Raw genomic sequence first — 12,742 nt, 5'->3', positions numbered from 1 at the left:
TTCAGCTTTTTCAGCTATTTTTAGCAGACAGCTTCAGCATTACAGCATCCACACTGCATTTTCGCAGGAAATGCAAATTTTTCTAGTTATTATTAATCCACACGTTCAGAAATATGCACACAGGCTGATACAGGAACCATTGTTTGGCAGCTGGAGCTGAAGAGTCTCCGGAGTCTTTTAACAAGGCCAAGCCCTGTTAGTGATCGTCATTAACTTAAACAAATCATAATAGAAACAACTGGTAGTTTTTCTTTGGGAGTATAAAAAGTCTTGCAGAACGTATCAGACTGGCCAGTGGAACAATGGGAACATTCCACGGACTCAGTGAAGATCTAAGAAAAACAAAGTTGGGAAGGCTTTAACAACTGCACATTTTAAGATCACCACTTTAATCAATTATATCCAAGTAAAAGTTAATCAGATAAGTCTGTAAGAAGATCCATCCGTCACCCTCAGATGAGAGGACACTGGTTAGGACATTTAGGAACAACCCAGAAACCACAAAGGCCCAAGTCTGTCATGACCTAGACACTGCTGTAACACCAGTGTCTGTCCACAGTGAACCAGGATTTACATCGGTGTGGACTGAGAGGGTGGCGACTAAGAAATGAGCCCTAATCCCAAAACATCTTCAAGCTCGACTGAAATTTGTGGCTGTCAACATGAACAAATGCCTTGTGGAGAAAGGCTTTATGGCCAGCCGATAACAATAACTGGGATTTTTGGACTACCTCCAAATTCTTAACTTCACCTTAAATCAGCAGCTTGAAATTTGGACACAACTGGGACTTCCAAGAGAACAATGGTGTCAAACACACATCAGGGCTCTAGACTAACTTTTTGACATGGGCGCACCGGTGCGCCTAACTTTAAAAATTTAGGCGTACCGGCACAAAAGTTAGGCGCACTCAAATTTTTCAACCGCATCGCTTAACACCGCAGTTTTACATGTGCACTTTCTTTGGGGGGAGTCCATACAGACAATATTCATTTCTAAATTATTAACTAACAAACTTGTGCTTAAAGTGCTTTGTCAATATTGTAGAAAATGTTAAACTTAATCATCATCTCGGCTCCTCTGACGACCTGTTTGCTGCTGCCTGCTGCTGAAAGGCAGTGGGGAGAGGGGACACTTGGGCAGTGCATTTATTGCAGCATATAATGTTTTCTGGATACACTGCTGTTTTTTCAGCATTCAAAGATTGATGGCACCGTGTCAGAGCTGGCTATGAATTTCAGACGGATCAGCCTTAACTTAACACAAAAGTTATCAACAGTTCTTTTCATCTTTTCTTATTACCCACAGCTACATCCACTTCTGTCGGGCCTAGGCTGCTCACTAGGGCTGGGTATCATCACTGATTTCTATAATCCATTCGATTCCAGATCTCAAAGTCCTGATTCGATTCAATTTAGCCTCAGACAGTCAGAAATATTATAATTCTGATCATTTATCAGCACTGATACATGTGAGACTTCATCAGAATTGTGAACATCACAGCAGATGCCTTTGTGTCAAAGTAACTGAGAATAAAACACAGAAAAACATGAAGGAGATTTTCCTGGTCTGGCGTTTTATAGCAGATAACCTTAAAAATATTCTGCAATTTTGCATAATTTTAAGAAGTTTAAATTTCTTCAGTATTGAACAGCAGAAATTAGGCTTTCTTGTCCGAGGTCATTTAAGTGAAAAAAAGAAAAGAAAAAGACAGCGGCTGACAGCGCTGTAAACAATGGTAGACTGGTGGGTAATAAGCTAATGAAAAATGCAGAAAACAGAGATTTGAGACGGGAAACTGTTCTTGAAGTACAGAGAGAGAGAGAGAGAGAGAGGGAGCTGTGCATGAAGTGTGATTTTTATCGTGGTGGAAGCAAAACAGCAAAAGTCAGAGCGAATTCATGACGACATTGATCAAATGTGAAGTGTAGTTTGCTGCTTCTTTTGCTGCTGGCTCGGCGAATTTTGGTTGGAGAGACAAAACCTGCAGCTCAGAATCAGCGCAAAAAGACGGAAACACAGCGCCGACCCGACGCATCAGAATCGCTGAGCTCCGACAGCGTGTCCGTGTACGTGCCATCGGGTGAGAAAGCCGAGAAAGACAAAGTTGATTCTGATGCGTCGGGTCCGCTCTGTGTTTACGTCTTTGTGTGGAATCCGTTAATGAATCGATATCACTTTATTCAAGCTACTCACCTCTCTCTTCCACCTGCACTTTCAACTGGACCACGGCCAATCAGAGAGGTCCCGCCCCTGACTATCTCTGATTGGTGTGTGTCTGTTGTTGACCACACGGAGAGTTGCAGAGATTTTTTTTTTTTTTGTTACCCGAAAATATTTGGTCGCACCGGTGCGACCAAATATTTTTTTTTAGTCGCACCACTGAAAAATTTGGTCGCACTCTAGAGCCCTGCACATTACAACTGGTTCTGGAATACATAAAGCCCTGACCTCAACCCTACTGTAAATTCGTACACTACGCTTAAAACCTAGCTCTGTGCCAGAAAACCAACCAACTCAAATGAACTCAACCAATCCTACCAAGAAGAGTGGTAAAGTGTCCAGCCACAATCATGCCAGCAGGCTGTCGATGACTACCAACAGCGTCTGACCAAGGTGCGACTTCCCAAGAGGAATGCATCCAAATACTGGTAGGGTGTCCGTATATTTTTGACCTGAAATCCCAAATAAATGAAAACTTGTATATTCAATTGTTGTTTTGACGTTCATTAAACATGTAAGCAGTGTAATCATTCCACCCTGGAAAAGGAACAGTTCAAAGGAATCAGCCCCAAATGATCATTTCATCTTTGGTCTTAATAAAGGTAGTTAAAGGTCTGACCGCAGCTGCCCTGTTACAGTGATGACTGGGGTATTATTATTATTATTGTTCATTTATTTCAAACATGTAAACAATAAACAGGTACATTTAGTAAAGAAAATAAGAGAGAAAAACATACTATACAAAAGTCAATACATCAATATTGCTACCGTTCTGATTCATTTACATGTTGAAAGGGAGTGTATGTCAGCGAGTGTAACAGATAAGAGGGATAGGGGTCATTTCCTACTAATTAGGCCCTGTCTTTGTGCATTTCTGACAGGCTGCATGATTCTGCTGCACTAAAGATGACTTACAAAAACATTTTTTGGATAGCACAAACATGAAAAACTGATCATAGTCTCAGAAGTTGGACTGAAACTGAAGGCTTGACGACACTTCAGTGATATTCCAAATATGGTGAGAGATGAGCTAACACTAATGCTTTATGAAAGAGGGGGCAAATACAGGCATCGCAAAAATGTCCCCTGTTCATTATTATGCCACAAATAAAACCATAAACTGGAACAATGCCTGCTGTCTCAGCTCTTCTATTAAAAAACATGAAGAAAAAAATGAACAGAATAATAAATTCAGCTTCACCTCCAGAATAACACACTCTGGGTAGAGCTTCATTTATTCAACTTATTTTGAGCTCACAGTAGAGACACGAAGCTTTAAGCAGAAAGACACTTTTAGCAAAGACACAGAATTTTCCAAGTAAAGGCACAAACAGTTACGACAGCAAGGAAACCTCCGATAAAACTTTGGACACTTGTAACTATTAATATCTGTCCTACATGCTAGGGCTGCATGATTTTGCAGAAAATGAGAATCACGATTTTCTTTTCCAATATAAATATTTATTGCACTTATTATTTGCACATCAACTTCGTAACAGTTGAGACTGAACATAAAAACAATAAATGTCTCACATTTTGTCGTTGCCGCAAAATGTTGTACTGCTTGTAATTCCGTCTCCACCGTTGCTCGACACTGCGTGTATAGAGCAGGTAGTGCAACATTTGAAAAATAGTTGCGGGACGGCACTGTGTAGCATTTGTCTAGGGTGTTGATCATTTTCCTAAATCCCTCGTTTTGCACAGTGTTGATGGGAGCCATATCTTTAGCCAGTGATAAGTGCCTGCGGGAGTTCGACGGCTATAGGGAAGCGCTGTATAAGGTTCCCGTTATTGATGTGGTTGACCGGGACGGATTTTCTCCTGTCACTTTCTTGGCCTTTACAGCTTCGTCATCTCTCACGTGCTCTCCGTTGTTTTTTCCCTGCCAGCTGGCTTCGGTATTACGTGGTATAAGGCTCCGCCCTTGTCATTTGTTGAGCAGGAAGAGTGAGCGCTTGTTTTCATGCAGATTATGTCCCAGATCAAAATGCGGTACAATCATCATAATTTTTTCTTTTTTTCTTTTTTTAAAATCGTTGTCATTTGAAAATGAGATCGCACATAAGTATGAATTGAGATCGCGATTTTCTAACGATTAATTGTGCAGCCCTACTACATGCCACATATAAAAGTGTGTGTGTGTGTTTCTGGGTAAAGCTTCTCTTTTGACATATTCTACAGCGTGTTCTCGCAGTAATGATTCTGATTCCACGATATCGCTCATCTCATTGGCTCATTGTCTCCACTACAATCAGGCAAATTCATTACAAGCTGCATGGTCAAATGTGTGTGAGTGTTGGAGGTGTTTCTCCTCTTTGTTGTGATCGCTGTTGGAGTCAGAGTAAAAAAGTTATTGCACATGTTAACCAGAACACTTTTCTTACCAGTAATGCAGCACGTTACTTAATTACACCCAGGAGAAAGACATTTGCTACACTACTCTGGGGCGATCGTGGCTCAAGAGTTTTGGAGCCTGCCTTGTAATCGGAAGGTTGCCGGTTCGAGCCCCGGCTCGGACAGTCTCGGTCGTTGTGTCCTTGGGCAAGACACTTCACCTACCGCCTACTGGTGTTGGCCAGAAGGGCCGATGGCGCGATATGGCAGCCTCGCTTCTGTCAGTCTGCCCCAGGGCAGCTGTGGCTACAACTGTAGCTTGCCTCCACCAGTGTGTGAATGGGTGGATGACTGGGTATGTAAAGCGCTTTGGGGTCCTTAGGCGGGGCTAGTAAAAGCGCTATACAAATACAGGCCATTTACCATTTACTCACTGCGTTACTTTCATGTTACTCTGTAAAATGAACTGAACACTGTCTCATAATCATCGTTTAACAATATAATAAATAAATAAACCTACAGGCTACCCCACACACCAACACAAATCCCTGTCCCAACGAGGACACACGTCGTCTTTCTCTTAGTGTTTATGAACACAAAGCAAAGATGGAAAGCAGCACAAAGAGACTTTAAAGTTGTATTGTACTGTAGAACGTTCAGCAGCTGCTGGCTTCGCTGCAGACGACGGCTCACTTTATCACAGGGCCGGGCTTCACTCCGCTTCAACATCACTCTGGGTTCTTGGCTATCTTAGCGTTAGCATGCTGTCTGTGCAGGTGCTGGTGTTAACACTGTGGTGCAGCTGTTTCTGTCCTGGAGCAGTCTTCATTGTAGCATGGCACTCTCATCCTTTTGTGCAGTACAAATCGACACAGTTCCCGAGCCATTATTCTCCTCCCCCAACACTCGAATCGAAATCAGCTGATCGCAGCGAGACTGCAAGAAGCGATAAGTGGGATCGACTAACGATTCCAAGGAGCCGGACTGCTTCTCATTCCCATGCCAATCTACTACAGCATGAATCTTACCTGTGCAAGGCCCAAAACTCCAGTCGAGGTCAAACTGTCGGAGCTTCTCCAGTTCCTCCTCTCTAATTCTGTCAGCCTCTGCTCACAGGAAGAAAGGGTCATGTGACAACAACTCTAACATTAACATCAGGGTAAATATACTGGATGGATCTGCAATTTGGAAATTTCATAGAACAGTTGTTCAGCAGGTTTCTGGACATGTTTTTCTGGACATGTGGTGTGCGATACTGCATATTTTGGTATCGATCCGATACCAAGTAAATACGGGCCAGTATCGCCGATACCAATACCGATACCGATACTTTTCAATAAATCAGGTGGATGCCTCATTGAATTGCTAAATCGCAATTAATTTTCATGACCTTAAGTGTTTTTTGTGATTTTTCCTTTTGTATTATTAATTACTTAAAACCCAGGACATAATTAGGAGAAATAATTTATTTATAATTAAATAAAAAATGCTTTATTATTGTGGCGGGCCGTGGTCTGCGATGCTGCTGCAGATGAGGTGGACTCACCTTCACTGCATCTACAATCATGCCTCACCGGCTTAAAACCTGTACAGCTGGCAGCAGGAGGGCTGCAGCCATTGAATGTAGGCTACTGTTACAGCAACCGGGTGATCACTGTAAGGGTGGACAGCGCGCGGCTCGGGGTGAGCCGGAGGCTGGCGCGCCAGCGGGACCTGCCAAGCTGGAGATGGAGGTCGAGGTGCGCGAGGTGCGCGGGGGTCCTGCCTGAGGGCGGCATGCTGTCCGCTTCGGCACGCAGGCTGCATGGTCCTGCGTGCCGGCCGTCTGCCCAGCTGCCTCTGAGCCCCAGCTCACTTCCACTCCTGCTCCGCCGCCTCTGCTTGCCATATGGGTGGCCATCAGGCCTCCGCTGGAGGCACGGGCGACCGCCAGAGTGGACACTTCCCCGTCGCTGGGCCGGGGCATGGGGCGCCGATGGTCCGGGCCGATTCCCTCGCCTGCTCGCGGGGTGGGGTGAAGTGGGCGATGGGGGTATGTGGCAGGGCGTGTTCTGCGATGCCGCTGCAGGTTTGGTGGTGGTGATGTGTACGGCTGCAGCGGGAGAGCTGCAGCCGTTGAATGTACTGTTACAGCAACCATGTGATTATTGTAAGAATAAATGATGCGGCGAAGCATGAAAATGCCATCGGGTCTGCCGTGGTGGCGATCTTTTTTTTTTTTTTTTTTTTTTTTTTTAATCTTAAGTGCACGCAAACCAGTAAACAAATTAAAACAAATACTGTTGATAAACTATAATACGAAAATTACAATTAAAATTCTCAACAACAAAAACAACTGGTAAAAATATAATTAATATGTAAACAACTTAATAACCCCCAAAGTGTCTAAGTCACGTGACGTGTCAGCGCAACACCGAAACATAAGAGAGGGGGGGCGGGGGGAGCAAAGTGTGCCTGATCTCCGCTGACACAGGAGCGGCTAGTCCAGCGACCTGGCTGTTTCGTTTTTGCCGAAAGCACGGCATAGCAAACAAGCAGAACTCAAAGTAAAGAATCGATCTAACCAGGCTAGTATCGATCCGATACCGATCCCGACTTGGGATCGATACTATCGATATTTGGATCGATCCGCCCACCACTAGTGGACAGACAGGTAGATGTTCGTGAGAGCAGTAAGCAACCGCTCACCAAGGGTCAGTATGAGATAAATAATGACTATTTTTATTTGTGAATTATGGAAAGCTGCATTTGCAGGAAATCTGTTTACATTTACACCACAAAGAGTGCTGCTCTTCACCTTTCTGTGGGGAAGGAGGAGGAGTGGGGCTCTTCTCTCGCTTCCCTCCTTTTCTGGATCTCTTCACCACTTTGAATGAGTCCGTGATAAGTCTGCGCTTGGTTGTCATGGTGGCTGATCCACAGCAGAAACACACCTGTGCAATGGGTTTTTGTTAAAAAGATGGAAGCAAGTCGAAGATTCCACATAAGAAACTCTCCTGCAACCTCACCATCACTCCCTGATGTGGTAAGGGCTGCCAATGTGATGCGTTCAACTACCAGTCAGCTATTGAGCAACATTTTCATCAACGTTATAGAAAAAGAAAACACTCATGCCTAATGACAGAATTCTATAACGTTCACATCAATTCACAAACTAAGCGTCGTGTTCGTAGCTGCTGCCTCATCACACTCACCTGTTGTGCCTAAAAGTCATTTCAGGTTTTTCCAAAGCTGATTGTCGGTATTTAAGCAGCTGTAAACGAGTTGTTGGCCCATCATTTGTGAAACGTATGTCGAACATATCTCTCATGAATGATATCAAGCTATTTGTAGACAGAAAGAACATCTCTGTCACAAGGTCGAAGCTCTGATCAGTTCTTGGCTATCCAACGTCTATATAGCTGAATTTATGTAAATGTAAATATTTATATTATAAGTGGCCAATAAGGACTCACTGATTATAATGTAGAACACAGAGTGTGCCATAAAGGAACCTGTAAACAGCTCATTCTTTATTACCACTGTTTCAATCAGGAGTAATTACGCAGTAATAGTGAGTCACAGCATTTCGTCCACGGCAAAGTTTTCAAAATAAAACGGTTTAACCCACAGTCAGTGGGTTTATCATGGCTCACGTGTGTAATATACGACATGTAACCTTACATGTCGTATTAGCATGAAGCTGCAAACTAACAGCATGAAGTTAAAAATCCGACGTTTCCTGTTGATTTTTCTAAAGCACATGAAGGCGACTAACGAGCACGAAGTAAGCTACGTGCTCGTTAGTTTGGTCTTTGCCTCTAAATTCGACCGAAATAACAATAATAATAATGATGATGATGATAATAACGAGTGAGAATTTGAGCCTCTGTCTAATGTTGTTTGTGATCGCCTCTGACGTCACGCCCCATGCAGTGACGTGTTGAAGCGTAGAAACAGGGACCGCAGGTACGCTGCGCAGGACTCACGCATTGACCAGCTATTACAGGTTTACTGTCACTAAGTTTAGTTTCAGACGACTTCACTGATTCCACACGGAAGAGTCACAGTGTGCCTACTTTTCCATATCCACGGGCGCAGGAAATACGGTTCACTGTGAAAAACACTTGTTTCACCGTCAATCGAAGGTCCAGCTCCACGTTTGAGCCGCACATCCTTCTGCGACCCAGCCTATTTATTTACGTCCTCTGTGATGGACATTTGTTTTGGTCTGTATCTTTTCACTTAGCCTAATAAATCATGTTGAGCTCCAGAGGGCACCCTGGCCTTTTCCTGCGGTATGTCGTGTGTTTGGGCGGCCCCCGTCAGCCCCAAAGCGGCAGGAAGACCCGAGTGTCCTTTAAACTTACCTTGTAATCTAAGCGATAACAGCTGTTTGAAACAGATCAGCGCTTCCTCTTCTCTCAGGCAGCAACACTTTCTTCTTCTCCCACCGGCACTGCGCTACACTGAGCCAGGGTCACTCCTTTGCTGCCACCTGTTGTTTGCTCTGCGTACTGCAGGCCAGTGTGTTAAGAGTACACTTTTAAATATGATCAAATCTTTATTTCAGTCAGTTTATCTGCAAGAAGAAATCCATTATACCAGATTTAGCTAGCTCATTTCCATCTGCAGTCTCTGGGCAGGTCGAGCAACAAATGAAATTATATGTATAGAAATGGGATTGACAGTTCCAACATAATACCCCAGACAGCCCAGCTGAAACCACTTTAAAACCACATAGACTGTAATACACCCCCAATTACTATTTGGTTAAAGGCTGAGCGGACCAACTGGCAGGGATTCTCACCAGGCTGTCCAATCTCTCCCTGACTCGCGCCACCGTTCCCACCTGTGTGAAGGCCTTCACCATCATTCTCACCCCTAAAAAGACTGGCCTAGACAGCCTCAATAACTAAAGACCTATAGCCCTCACATCTGTAGTCAGGAAGTGTTTTGAGCGGATAGTGTCTTAGCACATCAGAGACTGCCTACCCCCTCCATTTGTGGGTTAGTCATTCTGTATTAGGCTCATTAGGTAGTATTTCAGTAATTGCTCGTGCAAAGTGAAGAGACAGGAGGACTGGTCATCCTACCTGTGTCAGGAAAAAGAACCTGAGTTAGAGCTGTTCACATTTAATCATTAGTAAACTAAATTTCTTGTATATGTATTAAGAGAGGTGTGTGAACAGTACTCACCTTTCCTGGTTGCTTCCTTTGCAGGATGTGGCGCAAAAGAGCAAAAGAAGCTCAATCACCTGCTCAAGACCTCCTGGAGCAAACCAATGTTTTGCTCATCGGGAGGTTTATTTTTTCATTCGGTTTGCTAACCCCAGACTTGGGCTATTCCAGATGCTCACCTGAATGGTAGAGTGTAAAAGGAAGCCAGTTGCTTTTAGAGGGGTTGGGTTCTTCGAGCGTTCAACACCATAATCCTCACCACCAAACTGGATCCCGCTTTAATCCCGCTCCTGCACCAGCGGCTGCACCTACCCCGTGTCCTGAAGACGAAGGACCTGGACCAGGAGCTGCTGCAGGCCTTCTACGGCTCCTCAGTGGAAGGAACAGGAAGGCTGCACGGAGGGTAATCAGCACCACCCCAAAAGTCCCTGACTGCCCTCTGCCACCCCTGGAGGCCATCGCCAGATCCTCCTTTCTCAGGTGAACCAGAGCCATCACTGGCGAGCTCTCGCACCCCGCCCACCACCCGACTTGCTGCCCTCTGGACAGTGCCTCAGGTCAGTCAGGCCCCATACCTCCAAACTCACTAATAGCTTCTTCCCCATTCAGACTGTTAGCAAACACTATCCACCCACACCCCACCCTGCCCACCACCTCACCAATCTGAGCCTGGTTTTCTGCACAGTTAGCGTGGAGCACCCATAATTTCATTACACATGTACAATAACAATAAAGGACTATTCTATTCTAAGTATCAACTACACATAAATAATATAATAGAAAACTTCAAATGTAAAGAAAAATTACAAGGTTTTAAACGGTTAATGTTGATAGAGCGGATTTTGCAGAGTCATGTGAGAAAGAGTGGAATAAATGTTCAGGAAGCTTATTCTGGTCCCTGATTAAACAAAAAGACAGATTTGGAAAGCCGAATAAAGCTTTCAGAGGTGAGGGTGCAATACTATTAGTAATTTAAAGACGAGTCACACATACGAAAGATGGTAGAGTCATGAAGCTGCCTTGGTTACTGTATTGGATTTGTTTCTAATGATGGACAGACTGACATGGACATGCTTAACAACAGTCTTACACAAAAATCCTTTTTTACTGTTATCACGTAATCTGTGGGAATATTTCAAACATCTTCAGCATTTTGCAGTTGAACACGGTGTCTTTGTTAAATATGGAAACATAGCTTGAAATGATAAATATCCTTCAAAAGTTCTTTGACTAAAATCTCTGTGCCAGTGTTGTGGGAAAGGCCATTGTCAGTCTGAGCGAGCTTTGTCTCTGTTTCTGCTAACTCTGGTTAAAGGTGTCACAAAAATGTATTTATACAGTTTCAAAGCTTCCAAATTAATATGAACATTTATTCAGACACTGAACTGGTCTCATCAATCTTTCATTCAGAGCCCTGGATGCACTGATTATAGGAGTCTGGTATAATCTGGGAATAACTTTAAGAATAAATCTCCAAAAGTTGATTCTGTTCATCTGGACGTAGCGTTTTGTGGGAGAAATGTTTCATCACTCATCCAAGTGACTTCTTCAGTCTCAGCTGACTGCAGGTTTCCCCAAATCTTATAAACAGTACATCTGCATAACGACTGAAACCAGCCCACTGAAGGAACAATGGGCTGGGGGGTCAGTTCCTTCATAATTCTTCATATTTATGCAAATTCTCATGACCATTGATCAACAACTACAGACCAAAGAACACTGATCAATGGCCATGAGTCCCATTCACAGAGAGTTGGGGAATGGCTGCAATCACAGCATTGTAAGATGGTGACAGATGTACCCTTAGGCCCCCTCCTCCATTCAGAGATGGTCTTTCCCTTTTCACGTAAATGGCCTCCTTGACTCCGCGCTCAAACCAGCGTTCCTCCCTGTCCAGGATGTGTACATCCTCATCATTGAAAGAGTGTCCACTGGCCTGTAGGTGTAAATAGACTGCAGAGTCCTGGCCTGACGAGGTAGCTCTGCTGTGTTGTGCCATCCTCTTAGCCAGAGGTTGTTTGGTGTTGTTCCATTCCCTGCAGTCAGCTGAGACTGAAGAAGTCACTTGGATGAGTGATGAAATGTTTCTCCCACAAAACGCTACGTCCAGATGAACAGAATCAACTTTTGGAGATTTACTTACCTGGATGCATGCATCAGGACGTTTCAGAATAAATCTTATCATCATAATCAGAATTTTCATAATTTCTTTGCTCCGTTGGGAAACAGTTGGACTCCCCAACTTCTGATGTCATCACATCAACGAAAAACAAAAGACTGGACTTAAGTCCTTATTTGGACCCCCATTAGCTCCAAGAGTGATTACAATGTTTCCAGTGCTTCAGTCACATGGAAGCATGGAAGTGATGTTTTCAATGAAAATGATAGTTCTGGTGTTGAGCATTAAGCTAATGAAAGCAGCAGCCTCTCACTGTCTCTGGTCATAAATCAGAAAATCAATACAAATCTGTTCTGTGGTATTTACTTCACTGCGCCTGTAATCCATCCAGCCTGACACATCACTTACACATAATCTCATCTAAGGTGCAGAAGAGAGAAGTGCTGTCTCTCCTTTGTGGCTTATACAGTAAAATTCAGGAAAAACATGTGAGAGACACATTTTGTGAAAATGAATGTTCAGTTTTTTGTGCCATGATGTAATAATGAGCTTCACAGCTTAAAGTGGAACCAGGCTCTGTCTGTGCTTTCCGTGCTTTTTGGGATGTTGCTCCCTTTTCTCTTCTTGATTTTTTTTATATATGTACGCATATGCTCAAAGTAAATCCTCTTTAGAGGGCTGCATGCAAGGCTCTCTGCTTTGGTTGCACACCCATAATCCTTCACTCTGCCTAACCAAAGTCAGATCCCAATGGACACAATTATGGTACCATGAAGTCCACTGTAGGCGGGACATACCTAAGAGCATGATCATAAGACTTCTCCAGATTTACACATTTAGAGTAATTGGGCAGACTGCCTCATTTTTATGGTTGTCAAGCATAAAGAGATAGTAGTTAACCTTAACAC

The 12,742-nt window shown here is 43.8% G+C and overlaps 1 protein-coding gene across 1 annotated transcript in view; it reads right to left on the bottom strand.

Annotated features, from left to right (window-relative positions):
* pold4 (DNA polymerase delta 4, accessory subunit) overlaps positions 1–9,047 on the bottom strand; it is a 101,830-nt gene extending 92,783 nt beyond the window's left edge. The window contains exons 1-3 of the mRNA XM_025908156.1: positions 8,905–9,047; positions 7,353–7,488; positions 5,584–5,661 (exon numbers count right to left, since the gene is read on the bottom strand). Of these exons, the coding sequence (XP_025763941.1) occupies positions 5,584–5,661; positions 7,353–7,461 (187 nt within the window). The 5' untranslated portion in view covers positions 7,462–7,488; positions 8,905–9,047. The remainder of the gene's footprint in view (positions 1–5,583; positions 5,662–7,352; positions 7,489–8,904) is intronic.
* Positions 9,048–12,742: the final 3,695 nt, after the last annotated feature.

Source organism: Oreochromis niloticus, linkage group LG6 (assembly GCF_001858045.2).
Source record: "Oreochromis niloticus isolate F11D_XX linkage group LG6, O_niloticus_UMD_NMBU, whole genome shotgun sequence".
Taxonomy (NCBI): Eukaryota; Metazoa; Chordata; class Actinopteri; order Cichliformes; family Cichlidae; genus Oreochromis; species Oreochromis niloticus.
The sequence above is the reverse complement of the archived record's forward strand: the minus strand, read 5'-3'. Positions and strand labels throughout refer to the sequence as shown.